The sequence below is a fragment of the Amphiura filiformis genome, chromosome 1 (assembly GCF_039555335.1).
Source record: "Amphiura filiformis chromosome 1, Afil_fr2py, whole genome shotgun sequence".
Lineage (NCBI taxonomy): Eukaryota > Metazoa > Echinodermata > Ophiuroidea > Amphilepidida > Amphiuridae > Amphiura > Amphiura filiformis.
This window is the reverse complement of record NC_092628.1, coordinates 28,812,510-28,840,279: the sequence shown is the minus strand read 5'-3', so window position 1 is coordinate 28,840,279 and position 27,770 is coordinate 28,812,510. Positions and strand designations below refer to the sequence as shown.

The 27,770-nt window shown below is 35.4% G+C and overlaps 2 protein-coding genes across 2 annotated transcripts in view; both read right to left on the bottom strand.

The window, feature by feature from the left end:
* The window catches only part of LOC140157941 (gamma-aminobutyric acid type B receptor subunit 2-like), a 49,146-nt gene extending 30,738 nt beyond the window's left edge, over window positions 1-18,408 (bottom strand). Inside the window, exons 1-8 of the mRNA XM_072181192.1 lie at window positions 18,085-18,408; window positions 16,371-16,511; window positions 15,306-15,473; window positions 14,132-14,239; window positions 11,749-11,814; window positions 9,723-9,923; window positions 8,614-8,850; window positions 7,474-7,546 (exon numbers count right to left, since the gene is read on the bottom strand). Coding sequence (XP_072037293.1) covers window positions 7,474-7,546; window positions 8,614-8,850; window positions 9,723-9,923; window positions 11,749-11,814; window positions 14,132-14,239; window positions 15,306-15,473; window positions 16,371-16,511; window positions 18,085-18,408 — 1,318 coding nt within the window. The remainder of the gene's footprint in view (window positions 1-7,473; window positions 7,547-8,613; window positions 8,851-9,722; window positions 9,924-11,748; window positions 11,815-14,131; window positions 14,240-15,305; window positions 15,474-16,370; window positions 16,512-18,084) is intronic.
* Window positions 18,409-20,721: 2,313 nt separating this feature from the next.
* The window catches only part of LOC140157923 (cholinesterase 1-like), a 36,436-nt gene continuing 29,387 nt past the window's right edge, over window positions 20,722-27,770 (bottom strand). Inside the window, exons 3-8 of the mRNA XM_072181175.1 lie at window positions 27,268-27,345; window positions 26,674-26,792; window positions 25,412-25,585; window positions 23,333-23,970; window positions 22,105-22,271; window positions 20,722-21,141 (exon numbers count right to left, since the gene is read on the bottom strand). Of these exons, the coding sequence (XP_072037276.1) occupies window positions 21,020-21,141; window positions 22,105-22,271; window positions 23,333-23,970; window positions 25,412-25,585; window positions 26,674-26,792; window positions 27,268-27,345 (1,298 nt within the window). The 3' untranslated portion in view covers window positions 20,722-21,019. The remainder of the gene's footprint in view (window positions 21,142-22,104; window positions 22,272-23,332; window positions 23,971-25,411; window positions 25,586-26,673; window positions 26,793-27,267; window positions 27,346-27,770) is intronic.

Genomic DNA, 27,770 nt, shown 5'->3' with positions numbered 1-27,770 from the left:
TGCAACGCACTAAATACTTTGTAATAACGGCATGGACAGTTTCAACTATCCTGGGTGCGGTGTCAGCTCCATTATTCGGTACAATGCGACAATATTGCGTGTTATGGCCGGAAAAAGATCCTTACCGTACATTTCCGCTTATCATACATCGATGCGAGTCGGTTCATCCCATTTTTCAAGGATTCACTCGCGGTCTGCGACTCTGCTACACTCTGCTGGCAGTTGTAGTCAGCACATATATGTACTATAGAATAATAGCAAAATTAAACAATCGTGTACACCCCGGAAGCGATAGCACTGAAAACAACCAACAAGCGAAGAAAAGTCCAATAACCGGATCGCGGCGATGCTTATCGCTAATGGAGTAGTATTCTTTGTGTGTCTCGCGCCTTACAGAGTGGTAGAAATCTACGTGTTGTTGCTCATACGCGGTAGGGTTGGCCATCTGCATTGGATCGATCCATTGGCGGCTGTAGGTCTCTGGTCATGGTGTGTTAACAGTGCAGTTAATCCGGTCATATATGGATTAACTAATCCGAGGTATCGTAAAGCGTTTTGGAAAGTCATGACATGTAGCAGTAAAGCTGAGATTGACATGAGTGTGTCTCAGGCAACACAATCGGTTAGGCTCCAATCTGTGGTGGGATGACGAAATTTCGGTCTTTTATTTTTTGGTGGATGACTAGATTTCAGTCTTTTTGGTAAATTATTGTGTGTGCTCTTGTTATATGACTATGAGCTTTTAGCTTTTCTGTATTCATGGATCTATTAACATTATTACGAAAATAGACAACTATGGAAGGTTACCAAGTGTGACGTGTCATGTCAAAAAGAGACACTTTTGGGCAGGTTATCAATTTGGAGGTTTTTACATATCTTAAATATAGAGATATTTTCTGCACAACGCCATTTTCCCCAATGAAATCGGACATTCCTAAGCGAAGACATTGAGTTCGTAAGTTATAGTATTATAAAATTGGAAATTGAGATATCGGCCTTTAAAAATACTATTGACAATGTTGAGAGTAGGAATTACCTTGAAAAATATCTCAAAAAATACAAGATGCCAGTTATATTCCGGTGTGAAACTATCAGACAATATTTTTAACATTAATAACATCACAAATTCGCAACAAACCCAAATTGTGAAGAAAATCACCCCGGGCAGATTTTTGGCTATTTCTCCATTTATGATCCTGCCCAAAAGTGTCTCCTTTCGATATGACACGTCACAAGTTTGAAACGCTTTTGAATACAAGTGGTAAGTAGAAATTGAGTATACGATGATCAGAATCCTCTACAATTCCACAATGAGTTCACCCACTAACTGGTGCGTGGAGCCTCCGCGATGCATTCGGATCCAAAAGTGATTTCTAGGCTGCAGAAACCTTTTTGCGCTAGCCGAAACTTAAATTCTTGGCACAGAGTGGGCTTATAAGGTTGAACATGAGATTTCAAACTAGTCATAAGTGGAAGGGAGAGGCGTGTTTACAATTAAATATAAATAGATTACGAATGGTCAATTCAGAGTTGATGGTACAGCTTTTTTTATTTACCGAGTCGTACGTGAACTTCACTAAGTTAAAAGTAGCTGTACGCAGAAAATCAGATCTTAAATGTAAGCCGGGAATGTAAGACACTTCAATGTTGTCAGCAATCTTTGTTTGTTTTTCTGTAATGCATAATAATACTTTCAGTTTTAGTTTCCTGATCACCTATTTTTACTTCTTACGTTTGGTCAGCTAGTGCCATTGGCTAGTCATATTCGTCGTAGACGTAGTGATGTAAAACAATTTTTGAATGTATTGCCCTGCACTATAGTAGGCTGTACTCATCACCACACCACTCCACGCCATACATAAATTCTGCCAGTCACATTTCCCCAATATGAAATTTTTTTAAAGTAAAATTTCAATTTTAATTTGACTTCATTAAAGTTTGGCGGAGGCGAGATTCGAACTCACGGCGGCGGACTGCTTTGGACACACTATAAACCCATCAGCGCCTTAGACCACTCGGCTACTTGTCTTGTTGGAATTCATTTGGAACTTATTCGAAGATATAATCGCAACTTCAACATAGGCCTACCACGTGACAAGCAAAGGCAGAAAACGTACCATATTTTGGAATTATATTTCAAATAAAAACATTTATGTGTATTATTAGGGCTCAATTGTGGTTAACTGCGTGTTTTATACAAAAAAAATCAACGATAAGCATGATAACTGGGCGTCTATATGGACAATACATTATATCGATTTTGACACGTGCTTGTGTCTCAGTACATTTCCATGGTCAGTAAAATACTATAGAGAAAAACCTACCATTTTTCTTGTATACACGTTCGATGTTTTTATCAATTACATAAAAATCCATTTTAGACCCCAAATGTTTCTTCGGGAAATAAAAGATTAGAATACCATAAAAACGAAACAGTAATCTTTTGCCGGGTCTAATGTTATTTATACATAGATTTTTTAACGTTTTTTCTATCCTTATTCTTGCTCAATTAAAAAATATTTTGGCGTATATAAAATTTAAATAAAATTCTCTGCTTCATAAACGACCTCAAATATGCCACAATTGGGTATCATGAATAGTTATATATGATGTGCAGTTAATATTCATATTTTCTTTTATACAGAGGATGCTTCAGTTTTGACAGGAAAAATATTTTCTTGAAAACCCTCTCACTCGGTTATTTCAAAACAGTAACCACGCTTCCCTAGAATGTGCAATAATTTAGCATTAAAATTTTTCTTATTCTAACAGCAAGCGTTTCTAGAATGAATTATGGCGAAATGTGGTGTAACTCATCACCTGCCATATCTGTGTGTGTGTGCAAGCATAGATTGAATACAATACCGCTCTTTTCAAATACACTAGAACAGGTGCGAGTGAAATGTGCATGGATTCTACATAATGTGAAATATCCATATAGTTACAATCCAGGTATTTATGCCTATTCTTTGAAAATCAATGGTGCAATGCAGAGTAACGCTGCTGTGTCCCATCCCAACTTACGGTTAATTGCAATCAAAATTCGTTGCTTGTAGAAAAACATCAATTTTGAACTATTATTAGAATTCAGATAACAGATCTAGAGCCACGTCCAAGATAATCCGTGTGGTTTCGACTTCAAATTCTCTTGGTCGGGCTGACGTCACACAGGGGGGAAGCCTTGTAAAACCGGTGTGATATGAACATGTGCAGTTCCCCACTGTCGAGCTGGTTTCTATGGGCGAGCTTGTGCAAAGGGGACAATGTTCCACGATGTCCGACCAAGTTAATGAAAAGAAAACTTTCCTAAACGTTATTATATGTTACGAGCCGCAATGACTCAAGACTAAAATCACCTTTTACCCAAATTTACACGAATGCCCAACACTAATACACTATTTGATTAAGTTAACAAAGTCTTTAATTGAAAGTAAAATATGCTTGATACATGACAAAAAATGCACATACAATATAATCTAATAATCACTCTTTTAAGTAATTATAATAGCCAGCAGCCTTCATCTTGGGGACCATAGAGTTATATTGAATTGTTCTGGATGGCAGATGTGTATCCCTTATTCACTTGTCCTGCAAAAATCACTGTTCAACGAAGTCCACTGTACACATTTATAATCCTTTGCGTATAAAGTCCTCGCACAGAAATGGTGCTGCTTTCTCCAAATACTTAACTCCTTGCGCAGTTCTCCAAATACTTAACTCCCTCCACACTTAACTCCTTTAGGCAGTTCTCCAAACACTTAAAGCCATATTATAACATTTTCAAACAAAATAGATTAGCATTTCTTTGCCATTAAAATGTTAGCTTTTACTGTCAGATATATCTCCTTTTATTTTTGAGCCGAACAACTACGGCAAAGCAAAGAAAATTGGAATTTACTACCAGCGCACATGTCGCCAATACGTACCATTCCTTCGGTCATGTGTAGATCACCGTCCCGCACGCATGTACGTACTGTGTGTTATCAGAGGAGGCTTAAAGGCATTCCTACAATGCACTATGATTGGGAAATTTGATCAATATAACCTAATTTTAAAGGCAAAGTCCCCATTGCCACACACACAAAATGGTAATTTTAAAACTGCAGCCAACGAGCTAATAGTTGAGACTTATGACTGATATTTGATTTTCTTACAGGAAACATTCATAATTGGGATGAAAACACCAGATATTTGCACACAATCCCAATGCAAGGTATGATCAACTGTACCACATGTGTACAAAAGCCATACATACAAGGTCAGAAACCCCATTGGGTTGTGGGAATGTCTTTAAACATCCTCTGGTGTGTTATGAACATCGTGTATGCGTTCGACTAATAATTCCATCGTAATAATAAAACGCCGGTTCCATCGTTTTGACAAAACTACAGCACCTAGAGTCTTGATTTTTGCAGGGTATATTAGTTTAATAAAGTACAATATAATCGTGTAAAAAAAAAGAATTTTAAAAATTCAGTGAGGGCGTCCTCCTCAGCAAATGTTATAATATGGCTTTAACGCCTTGCGCAGATGACAATCTCCAAAAATGGTGTTTCTTTGTCCAGGAAACAGGCTTCTTTCTGCACTGCTTCACTTTATTGACAGATGTGTTGTTTTATAAACCAGTATCCAGCAAGTCGTTCATACACGCAAAATCTCCTTAGTTGTTGTGTTAACACATTATTAGCTATGCAAACTGGTTCAAATCAATCAAATGTACCTCCCTTTGAAGCACAACGACGAACAACACATTATAAAGTGTTATTCAGATTCCCTTTACAAATTAAGCGTACTGCTAGCCGTCCAGCGCGTATTATTTTGCACAAGGTCCAATGCACGCGCTTGACGTCGCGCGCGTATACGCGATGGTTATGCTGTCAAAGGAAATCTGAATATTACTTTAGAGAGTTTACAATCTCTCTTCATTTTCTACCAAGAGCACACTAAAATGCTTTCACCTTTATACTCACAATCTATTAATAGACCATTCTGTCACATTCACTTCCTGGGGGATTCCCAAAATTATGTCATATTTACTTTGAAATCTTGGGGATTTCCCAAATTGTGCAACACACTGAACATTCTGGAATAGTGGGGATTTTCCAAGATTATTAATAACTCTGATTGAGTCAGTTTACTGTAACCAAAGGGGTTTCCCTAAAACATGTCATAACACACAAACTCTTGGTTTTCCCCTATTGTATTATTTCTAATGACATAGCTTTAAGTTGTAAAGAAATATAAATAATCAAATTAAATTACTCAGGGCACATCACACTAAGTAATATCATGTTATCATTTTTGTAAAGAAGAACGGAATTAAAATTTGACGAATATCGGACATCTGCACACACCTTTATAGTGATTGTAGTACGTCAAGCCCAACCATGAAGTGTCTGACTACTGCCTTATTATAAACCATGGTATTAATTGTTATTTATTAAACGACGATGCAATATTTATGTTAGCACTCACCTATGAAGGGAACTTTAATTGGCTCATATTTTATTGGATGTTTTAATGCTATCGTGATTGTTCTTTTAATGAACGCGACCCATCAAAAACAACTGATGGCAAAATTTCCAATTTATCAACTTCTTTGAATCAGATAAGGAGAGGCGGTAATATTTCAGACATCTAACGCACTCAAGATACAGAAATAAGACCGCATGCTATTGTATTTACATTATATGAATCTGATTTCATGATATTTAAAAAAAAAAATTTAATATTTCGTGAAGTCTATAGCGACCTTTTCAGGTTTGTCCCTGTTGAAAAGTAAACATAAGAACATAACCTACACCAAGTTACTATGTGTGAGAAATGACATGGGTCAGTACATGTCATTATATGTTATTTGTTTATTGAATTTAATATCTGATAGTGAGCCCATAACCGGTGACATAACGTGACAAATTGCAGCTTGGGAAAATGATGCTTTTTGTTAATGTGAGTACTTGTGAGTACGATTGTTTCGGAAATTTTATTTGCAATGCAAAATGTGCAAAATACCGATTTTCACCAATTTTACACAAATATCTTACCCGATATAGCATTTCGTAAACAAATAACTATTATGACATGTACCTTTTTTAGTATAGCCACTGTTTCTCATGTGTTACATGAGAAACAGTGGCTAAACTTAAAAAAGGTAGCTATCAGACCCCTTAAATCTGAAAAAGAGTAAAGGCAGCCAGATATCCAACGAATCCAAGATGCTTAAATAAAAAGACTGCAACAATATTGGCCATTGAATGTACATCATAATTATTCATTAGACTTGTAAAGAGAAATAAATTTGCTATGACATTAAATTCGTTTAAAAGGGTAATAATTGGCTAAAATGTCACTAACTGCTTGCACCAGAAACTAAAAGAAATGAAATGATTTTCAAACACCCGAAGGTCAAGTGATGATCAATAATATGATAATAAATATTTTCTTAACTTATAACTGTCACATTATGCAAGAAAAATTAAATGTATTTTGATACAATTGACAAATTATTGCAATTTAAATGAGTTTCGGCTATTAAAGAAAAAAATTATTTCACGCTTCGGGCTATGTTCAGGTCAAGGACTCAGCGAACCTGAATGGCTGTAAAATGTTAAAAGGAGCAGTACGGTAAGAAAATATTCAGATCATTTCAGGAAAGTACTCAATTGGGACTCAATTCAACCTAATCCAAAGGCCTAACAAGTAACAATGAATCGGAAGTATCGATTTCCTACACTTTTGGCAAAATTCTAAATTTATACACATTTTAGCTGATACAACACACTGAAGTACTAAGTACTAAGTAGCCTACTGAAGTACTAAGACGACGACTAGTTTGTTCCTGTGGCGCTATCGGCTCCACGATAGGTACCGATGACCTTTTCTATCGTAGATCTGTAGACCCGAATTTGTCAAACATAATAATGAACATTTTCTCGAAGGAAAACAACACCCACATTTCGACTCTACAGGTATACCTCACCGTGACGGTTGTTTAATGTGATCATTTATTAATTTCTCTAATAAAAAACATTATATAATGTTCAATTCTAGACCTGCAACAGCTATCACACTAATACTCATATATTTCAAACATATTTTTAAGATTTTTTTTTTATATCAAATTATTCATTTTTTCTGCTTTTTGTGGTAATATTTATTCTATAAATTGTACAGTTGTGTGTAAATTGAGGGCGCTATTTACATATATTTTAATTTTACATTAGCCAAATGATAAAAAGTTTTAGAAGAATTCCTTGCTATATGTCAGTATTTTTCTGATGTTCTAATACCATTATACAAGTGTCTACCCCTTGTAAAGATGCAAACAAGGTTTAAGATCAATAGCGCCATCATTGTTCAACTACACAGTTTTACATTACATCAAACAACCGTGACCTACATTAGTAAAAAAAAGTACATTGTTGTCGATTTTAGTCTACGGCTTGGTAGAACAGATATATCAAAATAACTAACCTTGATTCTGATAAACGTAAATAATCAAATCATCTTGGCATCGGAATCCAGATTCATTGATGTACAAATGGCCCTGCAAAAATGGAATACTCTACGTAATTTAACACAGAACATACAAAAGGTAGGTATAGTAGTTTGTACGGTGCGATGGGTGAACGTTTGTTTGCTTTTACTATACGGTTAGTATTGTATGTCCTTCATTCTTTTTCCATATTTGCTTGCTTGTTTGTTTGCTCTAAATTTACATCATGTATAAATGTTGACTTTGCCAATTTCGTATCTCCGCATAAAAAGCGTTTCTTAAAACTTTACTAGTTTTCTGCGATACAAGTTTACATTGATTTTGCATTTGTGATCATAACGTTGACTTCCCCCAATTTGGACCTTCGTATGGCAATAATTTCCTGATATACATTTTTATTCTGTAAACTGATGATTTTCGTCGTTTCTGGATCTCCGTAATTTTATACAGCTCTTTCTGAAATACAAATCCAAATGTTATCTTGTATCTGATTAAAATGTCGATTTACCCGGTTCTGGATCTTCATATAAAAATAGGTTCTTAAAACTTTGAAAGAGTTAAAGTTTTCTTGATGTGCACAGGTGCACATCGGTGTGCGGGGTGGGGGTGGGTGTGTTGTGTGTAAGTGTGGGGGGGTGTGTGGGTAAGGGCTTTGTGTGTGTATCGGCCAATGCATCTTGAAACTTCTGAAAACATTCTTTAACATAAACGAACTTTGGCAAATTAAATTAAGACATGCAATTATTCATAATTTCATGCGACATTTTCCTCTTCATTTTTACGTGTCTTTCTTTCATATTGAATCAATGCAAAGAACTCTGCAGGGACACTTCAATTCTTTAAGCAAATTGCATTACCATATTTATCACTTAAAACCATCAGTAATAACTGTAAAAAAGGCACATAAGTTATTGTGATTGAATTATAAATCAAGAAAATAACATTCCCCCATTTTGTTTAATGTCTTTATATAATGCACCATTTATTAATTTTCATGTATCGCTTTGGACTTCTATCGCCATCAGCATTCATTACGCGTTGTATGTTACGTTCGCTGTAAGTGAGTGAATATTCAATTCATAGATTATACGTGCTAGATTTTGCAAAGAATTTCTTACCGTCAAACCGATAAAATCAGTATTGATGGCGTTGTTCCAAAGTAACGATGCTGTTTCATTGGTGGCGTGTATCTGGTTAGCACTGACATTAGATGTGTACATCGTACCCAGAGATTCATTAAGAGCTAGAGCCATCAGGATGATCGAATCATAGGCTTCACTGTGGTGGCGTATTTTCAGTTCTGAATCATCGTTTAGGATTGCGTTTATAAATGGCATATGATGAGGATGAGGTTTCTATTATAGGAAGAAAAGCTTACAGTGAATGTTCAAATTGAAATGTTGGAAACAAATTGCGTTTATGACTTGCGTCAAAGCAACAACCGAACCTCCATACACACACTCCATACACCCCAACACACCCCACAACCTCTCCACACAGACACCCCCACACACCCCCACACGCGCCCACATACCCCTGCGCCCCCACCTCTCCACACATACATACACCCCCACCCATGCGCACATCCATCCCGATTTAACCAAAGGACAAGTTTGATACCAATGTACACTTTCCACTCCCTGGGTTTCCACAGAGAAATATCTACCTGACAAGTTCGATACTAATGTACACTTTCCAATTCCTGGGTTTCCACAGAGAAATATCTACCTGACAAGTTTGATACTAATGTACACTTTCCAATTCCTGTGTTTCCACAGAGAAATATCTACCTGACAAGTTCGATACTAATGTACACTTTCCAATTCCTGTGTTTCCACAGAGAAATATCTACCTGACAAGTTCGATACTAATGTACACTTTCCAATTCCTGGGTTTCCACAGAGAAATATCTACCTGACAAGTTCGATACTAATGTACACTTTCCAATTCCTGTGTTTCCACAGAGAAATATCTACCTGACAAGTTCGATACTAATATACACTTTCCAATTCCTGGGTTTCCACAGAGAAATATCTACCTGACAAGTTCGATACTAATGTACACTTCCCAATTCCTGTGTTTCCACAGATAAATAACTACCAGTATTATTACTACATAACACTAATAATAATAATAATAATAATAATAATAATAATAATAATAATAATAATAATAATAATAATAATAATAATAAATAACAGATTAAAAGAGAAAGTCGTATACTTACAACGCCTCCAAAATTAAGTTTAGTAGCATTATCCACTCTGTTCATCCAAGATATGCTGATATGACCACCAAGTACTTCATATAACTTGTGGACGTCACAGATGACATCAGGTACAGCAGATCGCCACCAATGATCTTGAAACCAGCCAGGTAATATCCAAACGTGCCGACTTCCAAAGAAATTATTGGTCTTATTTACTAGCTGCGAAAGAAAACGTCACAAATTTGATGAATAAGTAAATAAATAATTATCCTACATTAAGTTTATCTATGCAGAAAAAATGGACAAATCTGTATTAACATTTTGAATTTAATGATACTTTGATTTTGCAAATCACTAATAGCCACTTTAAGAATGTGGGTGAATGTGGGTAAATGTTCGTATTCGGTTGGCGTCGCTAGGCGGGAAAATCCTCATGTAATTCCAAAGCTAAAGCATCTAAACATAAAACCTCATTATGGGCCCAGTACATAAAGCTTATAATGTGCAATTTTTGTGAAATTCTTTTAAATTCCCGACACAGCTTCCAACAAGTCCTTTTTAAATGTAAACTGCTTAAATGTCTGTAAATAATCAACACCATTTTTATGTGAATACTGTTCATTTCGAACTGTTTTCCATCTCTCTCAAAATGTACGTATCGTTTTATTTCTGGATATTTTGATGGGTTTGTATCTTATCCTGCCTAGCGATGATGATGATAATAGTGGTACAAGCAAAGTGGAAGTGCATAATAGTTTGATATAAAGCATCCACTAGGATCCAAAACATGCTCATCTATCAGGGGAACAGTTCTTAAACCCCAATACATTTGTACATTCATTGAATGACCTTTGAATATTTGGGTACAAAAACGCATACTCTGCAACTTGAGGTCAAATTTTGCACTATGATTATGTAATTGAGGTTAAAAAATTCTTATTTCCCCTGTAATTGAGGTTATTGGACTATGCCATTGGGATGAGGCTCTTGTGGTCCATAGTGATCAGTATTGTTTTTCCTTTTCGCTTACATTAAGTTGCCATGGTTACACGTACCCGCATCACTCTCCTCTATATCACTGAACGCAAAGATAAGTTTCATAATCTCAAGTTCTACACCAGCTCACACATTATTTATAATTTCAGCAAATGGTTCCTAATTTCAGTGTTTTGCTTTGGTCATTGACCAAATTACAACGCGTTGAATATAAACTCGATAAACAACAAATACACTTAGTCTTCATTTAAAAAATGGACTTTTGATCTTAAACTATGCACTTATTTCCCCTTTTAATTCGCATTGCATAATATTTGGTTGATATGGTAATATAAGTGTGAGTGTGATTGAGTTGCTTTGAGGGTGTTTGTTTCGTACTGGCTTGTGTCTTGTCCTTTTCGTTTTATTGTTGGAAGTTTTTAATAAAGGCTGAATAAAATACCGTACTGTAGGCCTATATGAACGCAGAAAAAAGTTGCATAAACTCGACGCGTTGTCTGACACGATAACACTGATTCATCATGTTCAGCATTGCGTGCTTATATGTTTACAGAATACTAAATACTTTAATAGGAAAAGTAACAGCATAATGTAATGGCGACGTTATATTTGAGAATCGTTCAATCAATGCTAAGTATATATTTTAGTTGTTGCATGGACAGCTAAAAATAGGTTGATTTACATAATTTTCTAGTAAAACGGAGAGGGTTGAATCCCCACACTATATACACCTTCCATTGGCGATTTTGAGTTCAAACTTGATGTCCAAAGGTTTGGGATACATAAAACTCAGTTTTCAATTTGTTTTAAAATTAGCACATTTATTAAATTCAATACAAAAAATGTAGCAAATTATCACCGAGTTCTTCATCCATGGATAAAAAAATAAATTTTGAATTTAATTGCGTCTTTGAAGCGCTAAATCAAAAAATATCGAATATATTATTTGAATTTCCGTAATGCATTGTGGGATACCATGTTTCCGGATCACACAACATGCTGCTCTCTATTAATATTTCCCATCAGGCAGTTGGCCTGGACTGCTTACCTCGCAGAAGAATTTCACTGCTGAGTCAACGTAGAAACCGGCAAATATGATTCTCGCGTCGTGACGCTGTTAACAAACGAATATATATGTAGCATATATCTGTACATTAAAATGTTTTGTCATGTCTTCTATTTAGTCTATTTTGTTTTAAATTCATAATTTAATAATATGTGACGTGTCATGTCAAAAGGAGACACTTTTGGGCAGGATCGTAAATGGAGAAATAGCCAAAAATCTGCCGGTGGGTGATTTTTTCACAATTTGGGTTTGTTGCGAATTTGTGATGGTAGTAATGGTAAAAAGATTGGCTGATAGTATCAGGCCCGAGTATAACTGGCGTCTGTATTTTTTGAGACATTTTTCAAGTTAATTCCTACTCTCAACATTGTCAATAATATTTTTAAAGGCCGATATCTCAATTTCCAATTTTATAATACTATAACTTCCGAACTCAATATCTTCGCTTAGGAATGTCCGATTTCATTGGGGAAAACGGCGTTGTAGAGCAAAATATCTCTATTAAAAACCTCAAAATTCATAACCTGCCCAAAAGTGTCTCCTTTTGACATGACACGTCACATATGTTTAACAATATTTCTCGGAAAACGATCTTAAGGTGGTACTACACCCCTGATAAATTGTGTTACTAATTTTGCATTTTTCTCAAAATATAGCTACACACTGGTAAAAGTTACGTATAGGAGCAAGGAATCCAATTACTTCACTGAAATTTCAGTGATTCAAGACAAGTGATTCATTATATATGTTAAGAAATGAGGTACATACTACCGGTACCTCTTTTCTTATCATAAATAACGTACCGCTTGTCTTGAGTTACTGGAATTTCCAGTGTAGTAACTGGATTCCTTGCTCCTATAATATACATAACTTTTGTTACCAGTGTGTTATTATTTTTTGAGAGAAAATGCAAAAATAGTCACAAATTTATCAAGGGGTGTAGTACAACCTTAATTGTATATATAAAGCTGCAGGGAATTTAATATTTTAACAACAAATGAAAAGGTTTTCTGGCCCCAGCTTCTTGGCATGCAAATGACCAGAGTTTGCAGCACTTAAGAGATCAAAGCATTTCTTCTCAGTATTATTGACAGGACAAAATGAACAAAATACCGTAGAGAAACACATAAGTAAAGATAGGTTTATTTGCTTTGCTTTACGAAAAGCCAACATTAATAAGTGGCTATCAAGACATCGGATCACGAATTGCTGGGTCGCCAAGATTTTAACTCGTAATTTGAGCAAATAGTAGGAGATGGAGACGCTGAGATTAGAATGAGTGATTAAGAGCGATGTGCTAATATTTCTTCCTCTTTGTCTCATCCGTGTTTTAAAGTATTAGCTATTTGAATAATATGTGTTGAATTGTGAATCCATCACGATTTAAGAGTATACGATGTATTGTTGGTCGAAGCAGCAACAAAAAAATGTAGTTCACAGCATCTTGCGAATGGTAGTGAGCTTTAGCAAAAATTGCATTGCTCAATTCATAACGAGCGTGTAGAAGAATTCAAATATCACAGATATACTTTTGTAGGTCCTGTGGTTCTTGAGTTATGTTGTAAAGAGGGCTGAAACAACAAAACTTTTGTAAAACGTGCATAACTCATTAACAACAATAGATTAAGCAAGCTTTCAAAGTATATGATTTGTAGAATGAACTTTTGCAAAACACCAAAGTGTTATTTTTCAATAATATATTGATTCAGATAATGAAAATCGATTTTTTTTTGGCTGCTTCGACCAACAATACCTCGTATACCCTTAAAGAAATACATTGCTCAAATATATAAGGTAAACAGTTTCAGTACTAGACCATTATACAATTGAGAAATTGTTTAATGAAACTGATAACGAAATCTTCAGATTTTCCCCAAAAACCACTTTCATGGAATTACTAAATGAAGATTTCAGGAGCTGCTTAGCGCAGTGGTTCTGTCCTCGGTATGCACCACCGAGATCCCAGGTTCGAGCCCAGGCCGTTCCCAAAACTTAGGGGTCTATTGATAATCAATAATATTGATAAGCGTTTATAGGTCACCCTGGTACTTTTTTCTGCCAGACTCACAACGCCTTGAGTTGCATGTTATACGCTAATACCGTAAAACCTCGTCTACAAGCATATATAGTGTTTTTTCATGAAAGCTGAATTAATACGAACCAAGCGTAATTATACCAATAGAATAGATTGGTCTTACAATAATACTTGTTTGTATATGCTTGGATCTGTAATTTATTTGCTCAAATTCCATAATGGAGCCTGGAATAATTTAAGTTTCGTCAGAAGCACTCTATATGCTTGTAGACGAGGTTTTACGGTATGCGGTATTCACAACAACACATTATTTAGATAGACTAAACCTACCATTAGATTATGAATTTGAACAATTGGTTCATCTACGTTGTTGACAACTTCGACCGCAATGACCGTGATACCGGACTTCTGTAGTGTGATAGCCAGGCTCTCCATATTCTGTAGAAAAAGTAACATACGTTATTTAATATAATATTTAAACATAGAAAGTGTAAACATTTTTAAATTAAAAAAAACACTGATTATAAGGGACCTACTTTTATCTTTTTTCAGTCGTTATCAATAATGGACTTCAATCATTTCCCCCTTTAATGGACTTCAATTATTTCCCCTTTAAGCCTATTACACACATCAAGAGTTGTGTTATTCAGGAATGGTAGCGCTTCAAGATGCTCAGTAAGTCCCTGGTTCAAGGAAGGCTATAGTTCGATGACTTGGCGCGAGTTTTCTTTGACATCAAACGCTGCAAGTTCCATTTTCCGCTGCGTCCCTCCGTTCAGCTTTGTTCGGGTTTTTGCTCTTCTTCATACGTTTTGTCGCCACATCACACGTCAAAATTGTTGCTGCATTTGGGTTACGCAACGGCAAAACGCACGTGAAATATCAAACTAACACATCGCAAATATTGGATGCTCTCCGTTTGATCGGTATACTCCACATGGTAAATCCTAAAGCTAACCCTAGCTCTAATCCTACCTCTGACCTTACTGCCCTAACCCTATTGAAAAATAGGGCAAAAACTGGCAAAACTCTATGTTTGTCTGGTTTAAAACTGGCAAAAACTCATAGTCAGTCAAAATTAAAAATTAAAACAGAAAACTCATAAACAGAAACACACAACATAAATGAACCATTCAACATATTTTTTTTTGTCTCATCAAGTCCTTGGAAACGTTTACAATTTAATATGACACATTTAAGTGCACTAGTGAGCAAGGAAACTCAGTATCTTTAATTTCTTAATAATTATGTTACTTATAATTACCAAATCTTACCTTATTGCAGAAAATTATTTTTAATTAATTTTTAAGTTGTTTTGAGATGGCAAAAGTGAAATATTTATCACTTTTTTTGGTGTTTGCCATTCTTGCCGGCAAAAAATGTTTTGCCAAGTGAAAAAAAAAACGTGGTTAAAACCATGTTTTTTTTCTCCTGTAGCAAACCCTGTTCAAGTAATCCGGTCTTTTGTATTGATTGTATGTAGTAGCCTATATGAAAACATTACCTCACGGAAGTATTCGATGTCTTCATAGACGATAGCTACTTTCTTCCATCCCATATGTCTGACGAATGCTGCCCTTGCTGGGTTCAAAAGATCTTCATCTAATGACATCCTGATGGTAAGAGGGAATCGGACTCTGTTCTTTAGATTTGGAGAATTGGCGCCTGTCACCTGATAGAAAGGCGGAATTAATAATGCATTTGAATGAGGGTTTTACTCAAGGTCATTGGGTAATATTGCTCTTGAACATACCCCAAGTAGGCCTGTGAAAATTTAGTATTGACCTCTTCGTGGGTCTTCCAAGTATAAGTAAAATGAAACTATTGCATAGTGTGTAGTTAATAAGTCCCTTAATTGACAATGACACTGCAAAATACACTCAAATTCCTTTACATCATTTGAGTCCGATTGAAACAAATAGGGCCACACAAAAGCGCTCTTATACCATACAAAGGCAACCCACATACGCGCACGTATAGCGAAGCACCGGGGTTGGGTAAGTCGACATTGTTACCTACGTTGTTATACATGTATGTTAGATTTCTTAAGCAAATATTAAGGGCATGCTTATGGACTTTTGTTATTTTGGGTCGTATCCTTTTACAAGCATTTGTTATGTTTCGAGTCATTTTATCTTTAAACGAAGTGTTAATGACGAAAAGTATTATATTCGGTAACGGATATCACTGTACCAAATATTGGGTGAAGAACATTTCTTAGATGGACACATATCTGACCTTCAAAGAACACAACTATTTTACTGCTAGTCTCCCTCTCTGACCCAACAGTGATACCATATCACTCCTGTTCTTCATGACCTTCAGTGGTTAACCAATTCACATTTTCAAACCATTTCTACTGTTACAATTCTCAACGACATAACACAGGATCATTTTTAAATGATCCTGAATGTCTCACACTTTACCACCCAACCAGATCACTACGAGCTGCGTTCATCGTGAATTTAGCGTTAGCGACTGATGTAATAAATCGCAATTTCTCAACTAATACTTTTACGGATACGTGGTCAGGTCACTCAGGTGTTTAATTAAGTTAGAGAAAGCTCACCTGAATTATGTTGTACACAGGCGCGACCTCATTAACAACTTCAGCTTCTTTCGAAAATAGCGGTCCCCACGCCATAAGAATATCAGGCGATGTGTAGATGAACTCATGGAGGAGGCATAGGGCAGAGGCCGGGTTGACGCCCTGAGAATTAAAACATAGCATTAGCTAGCATTGATCCATCACACAAAGATAGAATGTATACTTGTTAATACCAATTAATTAGATGTTATTACATTTATTTCGTTCATTAGTTCATAGCACTTCTCACAATCCCGGCTCACAATACAAACAAAGACATTTTCATTATGGGTACAAAATAATTGGCGGTGGCCTAGCGGAACGGGCACTGACTCATAATCAAAAGGTTGCGGGTTCGAGCCCCGGCGACGCCATCGTGTTGTGCCCTTGAGTAAGGCACTTTATCTCGATTACTCCTCCCACCAAGGTGTTTAAATGGGTACCGGCATTCTTAAATGCTGGGAAGGTAACATACTCGCTGTAGAGGAGGTGTAGTGATCCCCCTATAGCATCATTATATGGAGGAGCCTGACCCAATCGCCAATGAAAGAGAGATGGGCACTCCGATCACTGTTTATACAGGATCGTCTCCTTTACCTTTTACAAAATAATATAGTTGTATCCGTGTTTTGAGCATTAGGCTATATTTGAAGAGCTTGTTTCCAAACCATGTTAATGTCCACATGACCACGTGTTTCTCATTTACTTGTGCGATACAATCACAATTACTTTGACAAGTTTGACATAAGCAACAACAGTATTGTTACTGTGTATCCATCCACTGTTTGCTTTGTACTGGTTCATTCAATTGAAATTACTGTACCTATAGCATCACAGCCCATTGCAATATCGCACAGGTAAATCAGAAACATGTGTTTGTGGACTTCATATGGTTTGGAACAAATCAATAATTAACAGATATGAATTGTATAAGTTTTAACAGATATGAACTGTATAAGTTTTGGGCTCCCATACTAAACATCAAACATACTCATACTTTTTATAGGAAATATTTAGTCATAAACATGTATTAAAAGTATATATTGTATCGTCGTACATGTAAGGAAATGCGACAAACATATTGGATTTAGACCAGCAAGTAATTATAGCCCATTTAAATTGATTTTTATATATACTAGTATGCCGTCGGCTATGTTTACCATTGACTGGATATAGACCAGAAAATAATAGCCCATTTAATATAGATGGTAAACAGTGTACGATAGAACAAATAAGGAAAAAAATTAATTTCTTATAATGAAACACATTCCGTCAGTAAGTAAATGTGTATTCGAAAAACACCAAAACAAAAAAACATTTTTCAGTGCTGGGCAAGTTGCAAAATGCTTGGAGTTTAACAGACAAGAAAAAAAAAACCTCGCAATTTTAACAACAAATCATAAAAGCAGATATGAGAATACAAACATTAACAGTCTAATTTCATTCATTTGCGTATCCTTCGTGTAAGAGAGCACCAAACAAATCCTACCTCTAATCATAACCCTAACCCTAACATTTATCCTAACCCTAACCCTAACCCTTACCCTAACTCTAACCCTAAATCCTAACCATAACCCTAACCTAAACCCTAACTCTAATGCTATTAGTATTTCGTGCACTAAGGATAAACCCGGTTTTTTTTGGTTGTCAACAAGTATAATTTTCTTTTCATTTCCAATAACTTTAATATACTTACCACTCTGGGTCCGCTTCGAAGACGCAACTCATAACCATCCAGAATTCCAGTGAGATTATTCACATGATCAACGGCAGTTTGCACAATGGTAGGAATACTCGTATATACCTCGGTGTCGGGGATACCGAAAAATCCCCCGATGTGAAGCGGAATCTTCGAGTCATCCTTGTGATGGGTGTTATAAACACAAGTGGTTGCTTTAATTTGGAGAACAACAATGGCGATTAGCAGTTCTTGTTTGTAGCTTGATGTCCAGTGTGACTGAGATGATTTTACTACCAATACCTTACTCAATATAGAGAGCAGAAGGAATGCGGAAACCATACTCCTTACAGGCAAGTGTAATTAAGTACCGTCAACTTGTTGTGCATAGTACGCGATACATATAGGTTGTCATTCCGCACGCATGTTTGACCGCCTTATACCCAAATCAAATAAACGGAATTACCAAAATTCAATAATGCGTCTGTTCCGTTTTACCAAATGAATTTTCTGTTCCGAAATCGATATGTTGTAAGAAAGAGTAGACATACAAGAAAGACGGTTTGTTCATTTTTGATCCGTAGTGGTTGTGTACGGGAATGCTACAAGTGGTTCTAATTCAAGTTGGAAAAAATTGTCGAGAGTAAATGTCTCCATACGAATTAAAATATCACTTTCCACTTTGTACTTGATATTTATGGGCACCAATTTCAATTATCTATCATCAACCTATTTGGCAAATTCGTGTCGTGTACCGTATCAGTTTTGCTTAGCGTCTTGGCCCATGCGTTTCTTGATTAATTATTATTATTATAAAGAACATACGGTACCAATAAAGTTGGTAACCGGTTATATTTGGTTTCTAAACATTAAGAGTGTTTTCATTCAAAATAAAGTTAGATCTTAATAATGTGAATAATTGTCATCATACTGCATGATGTAATTAGTAGATTCAATAAAGAATAAATTCAATAAAGACCATCTTCCATATTATTTAAATAACCTAATATTTACAGCAATCCATTTATTAAGGGATGGGGTATGAACATTTGGACAGTATTTATTGTGCGACATTAGAGCACATCAGACATATCGAATTGCATTCTGAATACGAAGAATGTCCTTCTGATATCAAATAATTTTTATTTTTGAAATTCGCAACGTAATACACATTTTATGGCAAATCATTAAAAATTGATATTTTTGATATTTAACAGTACTCGAAGTAAACTTTATAAATCTGATGATTTATACTTGAAGTGTATGTAGGTGGGATGAAAAGCTGACAATCAATTGAAAATTATGACCTTTCGTATTGAAGATATGGATTTTTTCCCAAAACACCAACAAAAATTAGGTCTTTGGGGGAAAAATCCATATCTTCTATATGAAAGGTCAAAATTTTCAATTGATCGTCGGCTTTTCCTCCCAGCTACATACACTTTAAGAATATATCATTAGGTTTATAAAATTTACTTCGAGGACTGTTATATAATTATCAAAAATGTGAAAAATATCAAATTTTAATAATTTGTCATAAAATGTGCATTATATCGTGAATTTCAAAAAATGAAAATTATTTGATATCAGAAAGACATTCTGCGTATTCAGAATGCAATTCGATATGTCTGATGTGCTCTCATGTCTCACAAAAAATACTGTCGAAACGCTCAAAACGCTCATTCCAGATCCCTTAAATAAGACACGAGAATAGTAGAAATAGCAGAGCTACCAAGGAGTTCCAAGAACATACAAATCAATGTTACAAGATGCAGTTGCTGCCAGCTCAGGAGATTTCAAGATATAATTATAGTGAATATATAAAGCATATACGCACAAATACATACGAAAAGGGCCATGACAAAAGGAAGTATATGATCTTTTTTTCAAAATGCATTTTATTGCTTATATTACACATATACACAAGTATCTTCCTCCTAAATAAAAGTATAGCTTAGTTATGTCTCTAAAAAGTTGAAAATCTCATGTTGAATACTTGCTTCCTTAAAAAAAAACCACGACAAAAGGAAGCAATGGCCAGATAATTGCCTATTGTTTTGACAATTTTAGGCAAATTAGTCATCATCTTAAATTAATGTTGTTGGCATTTGATAAATTACAGCTAATAAACTTACTAAACCTTCAAATAATCTTAGTATTTTCTTCAATATTAAACAAATTTAAAAAAATTATGTTTTTGGCCTATATCTCAATAGTAAAGTTTTTTTTTTAATGGTTCCTTTTGTTATGGTAGGGCAGCTTCAGTATATGGGGTGTGTATGTAGGGGTGGTTGTGGGGGGGGTGTATGGAGGAGACGTGTGGGGAGGGGTTGTTTGTGATTTTTATGTTGATGATGTGCATATCTGTTTGGGTGTGCGTGTGACGTTCACTCATCCAAAGCAAGTTTGATAGCAATGTACTCTTTCCGTTACCGGGTACGCCATGCATCATAGAACTTTTTAAGTGTAGGGTATGCGCATTGTGGTGGGATTAATGTATACGGGTATTTGGGGGGTTGTGTTTACGGGCAGGGGTGCGTGTACTGGAGGGGTGGGTGGAGGGTATTGGTGGGGTGAGTGGGTATAAGTTTTGTTTAAAATAACAATACCCACTGATGACGGTATAATTATGCGTAAATCGCAAATTCAATATCTGAATTAACTGAAATTTGGGTAATAAGTGTTTCTCGTGTATATCTATACAGTAAAAAGAGGATGATAAAAATACAAAATGTCCCTTTAAAAGCATCGCCAGTATCGGTTGACGTATATGAATAATGATTATGCTAAAATACCAATGTGGTTTCCGTTCTCTTGTATTTGACCAAGATTTATCATTTAGTCACAGACGTCACAGACTGTATTTTTGTCAATTCTGTCATTACATAATTTATTGAGAAAAACACTGTTTTCATTATTGATCTACAACTGTCTTTAAGTAAACATGTTACTATTATTTTAGACCGTCTATTCCGTCTTTATATTCCTCAAAGGTAGTCTTCCATTCAGCTAAATCTTCCTGTCGCCATTGATGTATTTCTGCTTCCCACTCGTGTTGAAGATCATCAAGATCATCTGTCAGGAAAATAATATCAGCATTTATGTTTACTGAGACAACAAAAACGTACTGGATTTTGATCATATTTAAAAGAAAGTAAAATCTTTGTCTCTATTATTTTAGAACTAACTTCCTTTCTTTTTTTTTATAAACTAACCATTCAATTTGTGATATGATCACTTAAGTTGAGTGAAAGTAAACTATTTTTTTGAACAATTACAGCCCAAACATTTTCTCTCAGAGTATTTAGTTTTACTCTTGAAAATGTTCCCGCATCTTTACTGTTTTATGTCACTATTCCTTCAAAAGAATTAGTTTTTGCTAACATTCTTGTTGCGCATTACAAGGCCATCTTAATTGAATAGTTCGTCTCAAAGAACTTCCCAAGTTGAAAACCTAAATGCGGAATGGTTTATGGAATGATGTGGTCAGCGACAACCTGTAAAGTGTGCTGAGGCTTGTGGATCAACGTCAAGGCCTGTGCGTAGCGCACTACATGTATAAATCACTGCACTTTTTTGACATCTGACCATCCGTGATATTTTTGTGTGGTGGGTTTGGAAAAAAAATAAAACAGTGGAAAAAACTGAAATTTACTCAACCAGCGGGAATAACACACAAAAAGAGGGCGAGTTTACAAATGCGCGCGGGGGCTTTGAGATGAACTATTAGTATTAAATTAAGATAGCCTAACCAATTTTTACACACAGGAAATTTAATATATACTATTATTAAATTTTCTATGAGCAGTGGAAGTGGATGCGGTGAATTTCTTTCTTGCTCTGTTACTCTACTAACGAAGCCTCTATACAATGCAAATTATTCCTTATTTGGAATATTTTATATACCAGCAAAATTGATACCAATTTTGTTAAAATCGGAATATATTTCATTTTCTGGCCAAATGTATACCGCATCCACAACCAATACATACAGAAAACATAGCCTCGATAATACTAGTAGTTATTTGGGTGTATTACCTGTAAACGTAGAAACCCTTGCAATATATTTGTTCCAAAATCGACACTGATCAGCTTTAAGGGCTCGTGAGTTATTCATGTCGACAGATATTATTTTGTATTCTAATTCTGGCAGTGTGTACGAAGGCCATGGAATAAACGTAGATATAGCCGGTAAATTTGGATCTCTAAAATAAAATTAATACAAAGAACTGTTTATTTTTATCAAGCGTCAAATGCTGGTAGCTCAGAATTGTCAATGGCATAGAATATGTTTTCTTCTTCTTCTTCATGTTCTTTGTCTTCCTCGTCTCTTCCTCCTCCTCTTCCTTTTCCTCCTCCTTCTTCTTTTTCTTCTTCTTCTTCTTCTTCTTCTTCTTCTTCGCTTTCGCCTCTTCTTCCTATTCTTCTTCCTCTTCCTTTTCTCTTCCTCTTTCTTTTCCTCTTCCCTTCCTCTTCTTCTTTCTCTTCCCGTCTTCTTCTTCCGTTCTTCCCTTCTTCTTCGTCTTCTTCGTCTTCTTTCCTTATTTCGTTACTTCTTTCTTCTTTCTTTTCTTCTTTCTTCTTTCTTCTTTCTTTTCCTTTTTCTTCTTTCTTTTTTTCTTTCTTCTCTCTTTTCTTATTTCTTCCTCGTCACCTTCATCTTCGTCCTCTTCAGTGTATTCATCTTTTTTATCTTCTTCTTTGTCTCCTCTCCGTCCTCTCATAAGTCAGAATAAGATATAGGGTGTCTCAAATGTGATGCGATCAAGCAAAATCAGTCGGAACTCGGAAATATTGATTTTGAGATATAGCCAAACAAAGGAAGTATTTCCTTTTGTTTCCTATTATTTTGCAAACACTTTAATTGCTCGTATCTTTAGAACTGGTTGTTCAATTTCAATGGGGTTTTCTGCAAAATGTAGCTTTGAAAATGTTTTTTACTATACTACAAGAAACTGATAATTCAATATTGGTTCCGACTGATTTTGCTTGATCGCATCACAAATGATTAGTACCGGTACATGCCACAATGTTTTGATATTCAAATACATCCTGGTACCAATACAACGTATAAGTTCGCGTACAATGTTTGCAATTACATGTTTATAGCAAATACCGTATTGCATCTAGCGAATAGTGCTAGTTGCGGAAAAGATAATGTTACCCTAATGTTGTGAGGTCAAGTAAAACTTAGCAATAATAACAACTGTCACATGGGTAGTAATTATGAGACACCCTGTTCAATAAGCAAAGTGTTCAATCTCACCCTGAAACTACAAAATTTGTCCAATACTTCATAAATTGTTTAGACAGTTCAATTTCCTCCGGCGTGTGATCAACTTTATCTGAAATCGCTGGATTAAACTCCCAACCGAATAAGAACTGCAAGTCTTCCGCGTGAGTGCATCCCATCCAACCAGGACCAATGCCAATAACATTGTAAAGAGATGTAGTTGGCACATGTGTCATCTGGTAGTAATAAACATTAGTACCCATTGACAAATATGCTCTAGCGGTCATATCGACTGGACATGCGAATGCTTGATCAGTTGTGAAGGCGGAGAATGTTGTCAGATAATCTGCTCTTCGATCATGAATTCTACTCCAATCTATATACTCTTGTTCAATGGCATTCATTTCCATCTGGCTATTGTAGTCATAGGCAAAGAGTGGTGCCTGTTCACGAAAATCTGACAGAGACATCGGAGGTGGACTATCACGAATGAAGTATGAAGGATAGGCAACCAAAGCAAAGAGATTTCCTTCATCTTTGTTACTGCCAAGCAGTACATTGATCGGTGCGAATTCCTTGCGTCGTATTATATTGATAGGTTTATCGGGTAAGAAGTAGCCATCAACAACAGGAGTCCACGGCAACATATTTGTGATTCCAGTTAGAAGATACTAGATGACAATAGATGATTTAAAAGAAAACAAATCAATTCTATGAGTTTCTATGCAAGACCAATTTTCACTACTTATAGATGTTTAGAAGAACAAACACACTCACTGCAAAAACTGCAGAACATTGTGAATGACACATCCTAGATCACTGCAGAACGTATGACCTTTGATGTGACAAAAATCTTGCATGTAGAACACTATCAGAACCCACTAAGAACACACCAAGAACACACTAAGAACACACTCAGAACATGTCAAGAACACACTAAGAACACATCAAGAACACACTAAGAACACATCAAGAACACACTAAGAACACATCAAGAACACACTAAGAACACATCAAGAACACACTAAGAACACATCAAGAACACACTCAGAACATGTCAAGAACACACTAAGAACACATCAAGAACACACTAAGAACACATCAAGAACACACCAAGAACACACTAAGAACACATCAAGAACACACTAAGAACACATCAAGAACACACTAAGAACACATCAAGAACACACTAAGAACACATCAAGAACACACTAAGAACACATCAAGAACACTCGAAGAACACATCAAGAACACGCGCAGAATATATCAAGAACACACTAAGAACACATCAAGAACACACTAAGAACACATCAAGAACACACTACGATCAGTTCAAGAACACACTAAGAACATATCAAGAACACTCTATGAACACATCAAGAACACGTTCAGAACACATCAAGAACACTCTAAGAACACATCAAGAACACACTAAGAACACACTAAAAACACATCAAGAACACACTAAGAACACATCAAGAACACACTTAGAACACATCAAGAACACTCTATGAACACATCAAGAACACGTTCAGAACACATCAAGAACACTCTAAGAATATATCAAGAACACTCTATGAACACATCAAGAACACGTTCAGAACACATCAAGAACACTCTAAGAACACATCAAGAACACGCTCAGAATATATCAAGAACACACTAAGAACACATCAAGAACACACTAAGAACACACTAAAAACACATCAAGAACACACTAAGAACACATCAAGAACACACTTAGAACACATCAAGAACACACTTAGAACACATCAAGAACACACTAAGATCAGTTCAAGAACACACTAATAACACATCAAGAACACACTTAGAACACTTCAAGAACACACCTGAAACACACCAAGAACGTGTTCTATATCTGTTATATTTTGAACACCTTAAATGTGTTCTGCATGTGTTCTTTTTTGCGTCTGATGTGTTCTGCAGTTTTATAGTGTGTTATGAAAGACTGCATTCAATGTTTCTATGTTTCAGAGATGTGCTGACAGTGCTGCTCCATCAGCCTCCTTTTTTCTTCTTATATTTTAGTAACATAAATGACTTTAAGACCTTTCTCTAAACCAGTTAATACTTCCAAAATTGACCACTTACACTCATCGTTGCAGTGGTGACATTTCTAGCAGGTACACCCCTCAAACATGCCACAACTGCTGCAGTAGACACCTCTTCTGTTGGGCAGTTTAAGATGTCTGCAATACCATACGCTGCTGCTATTGCCTTCTCTTCTTCCAACTCAACTGCCCATGGACACAGTGCACTACCACTCTATGATTTAAGACGTAGAACAACAAGTTCACAACGAAAGGTTGTTTAATATTTGTCAAAACAAGCAAGCAATAATTATAAAGCATCAAAAGCAATCTAACAAAATGAAAAATTTATCGAGGTCAAAATAAACGACCTACACAATATTGCAAACAAACAAACGAACAAACAAACGAAGTGACAACAACGCAAAAACAAAAACAAATGAGCAGCAGAAGATGGAGTTACCTTGGTGATCCGATTTTCAAAGATTTTTTTCTATTGGGACTTTTTATTTTAAGAAAAGAAAATGTCATTTCTGAAAATTAAACTTATCATATCATTGTTAATTGAATTTAAACTCATGGAGAAATCATCAAAATTTTCCCGACGATTGTACAAAAACTTTAAATAGTTCTTTCAAAGTATGGGGTATCTAAGACAATTTGTCGACTCCGCGCAATTCATAAAAATGAATTGGAACGTATTTGTTGTAAATGTACATATTGATCTTGATCATATTGATTGCAAGTTTATAAATACCGGTACCCAATTACACGCATACACACAAAATCACAGAACTGACAAGTTTGATACTAATGTACGCTTTCCACTCCCTGGGTTTCCACAGAGAAATATATACAGTAGGATAGAGTTGGAGTGTATATACCACACCACTTCTTTTTCTAATACATTGAGTATATTGATTATGTACACTTCTGTTTGAATATTGATCTTGATATTGATTGCAAATTAATAAGTCCCCCCATTTAATTTGTTCACACAAAATCACAGAATTGTCAAGTTCGATACTAATGTACACTTTCCAATTCCTGGGTTTCCACAGAGAAATAATGTCCTTCAGTGCTTAGACTTGTACCAAGTCTTTGAATTATGTGACTTGAATGTAAGAAAACATGCAAAATTGCATCTTTTGGCCGATATCCCTCAAATTGCACAATATTAAAATATGAATTTGATTGGCAGTTAGTGCTAACTAAAAGATTAGGGTTTAATCCAAAAAAATTAGTGCTGTATTTTTTTGGAATCGGGTGTAGATACAGTGATTTACGCTTGCAGTATCTGCTCTATGATTGATAGAATTGTACCTGCAGGTAGGCTTGTTGAAATAAGTCTTTGCTGAGTGGTGACATTGATAACAAATGCGTGCTTGCTGCTCCGGCACTCTCTCCGCCAACTGTCACTCTGTTTGGGTCTCCCCCAAATGCTGTGTATTTGCAAAACAAAAACAAAAACAAAAAAAAAAAAAACATGTTTGTTTTAATTTTGTTTTTCAAAATATATAGACCAATCCACATCTTCCATGGTATGTTGCATTGCACATTTGGTTTACAGACTCTTTCTATAACTTCAAAATCCAAATGAACATTAACGGTACGTTACTTTTGAATATTCTTGGAGTTTGTTTCAAAAACGAAAAATATGATTATGCTTCTTGCTTTGCGTTGTCGTTTGTGTTTTAAAATAAAGCAATATTAAAGGTACTGCCTAAATACCGCTAAGTATATCCACGTATAGCCTGGCTATTACATTTTTCATTAAACTATTACACAATTTAGTGAATACTTTACTTCTTTCGAGTTCAACTGAATGCGCTCATCATGATTAATAACATATTTTTTTTATTTATCACAAATCGACTATGGCATAGTCTATATAATTATAAGATATTGAATATTTACCTTCTATGTTATTGTGAACCCATTTCAAAGCTTCAACTTGATCAAGCATTCCATAGTTTCCAGGAGCAGAATCATCACCTAAAATGCATCCATCAAATAAAAAAATTAATTATTGTAAATCTAAACACTTTCTTATTTTCGTAAGTTTATCTGTCATAATCTAGTCACAGGTTTATCGAAATGTTTTGTTTGATTCATGTTCTGAGCCTGTTGCGATTTGGTAGTTCACAGCATCTTGCGAATGGTAGTGAGCTTTTGCAAAAATCGATCATTTCATAGCGAGCGTGTAGAAGAATTCAAATACCACAGATATACTTTTGTAGGTCATGTGGTTCTTGAGTTATGTAAAGAGGGCTGAAATAACAACAGTTTTGTAAAACGTACATAGCTCATTAATAATAATAAATCAAGCAAGTTTTCAAAGTATATGATTTGTAGAATGAACTTTTGCAAAACATCAAAGTGTAATTTTTCAATAATATATTAACTTGAATAATAAAAAT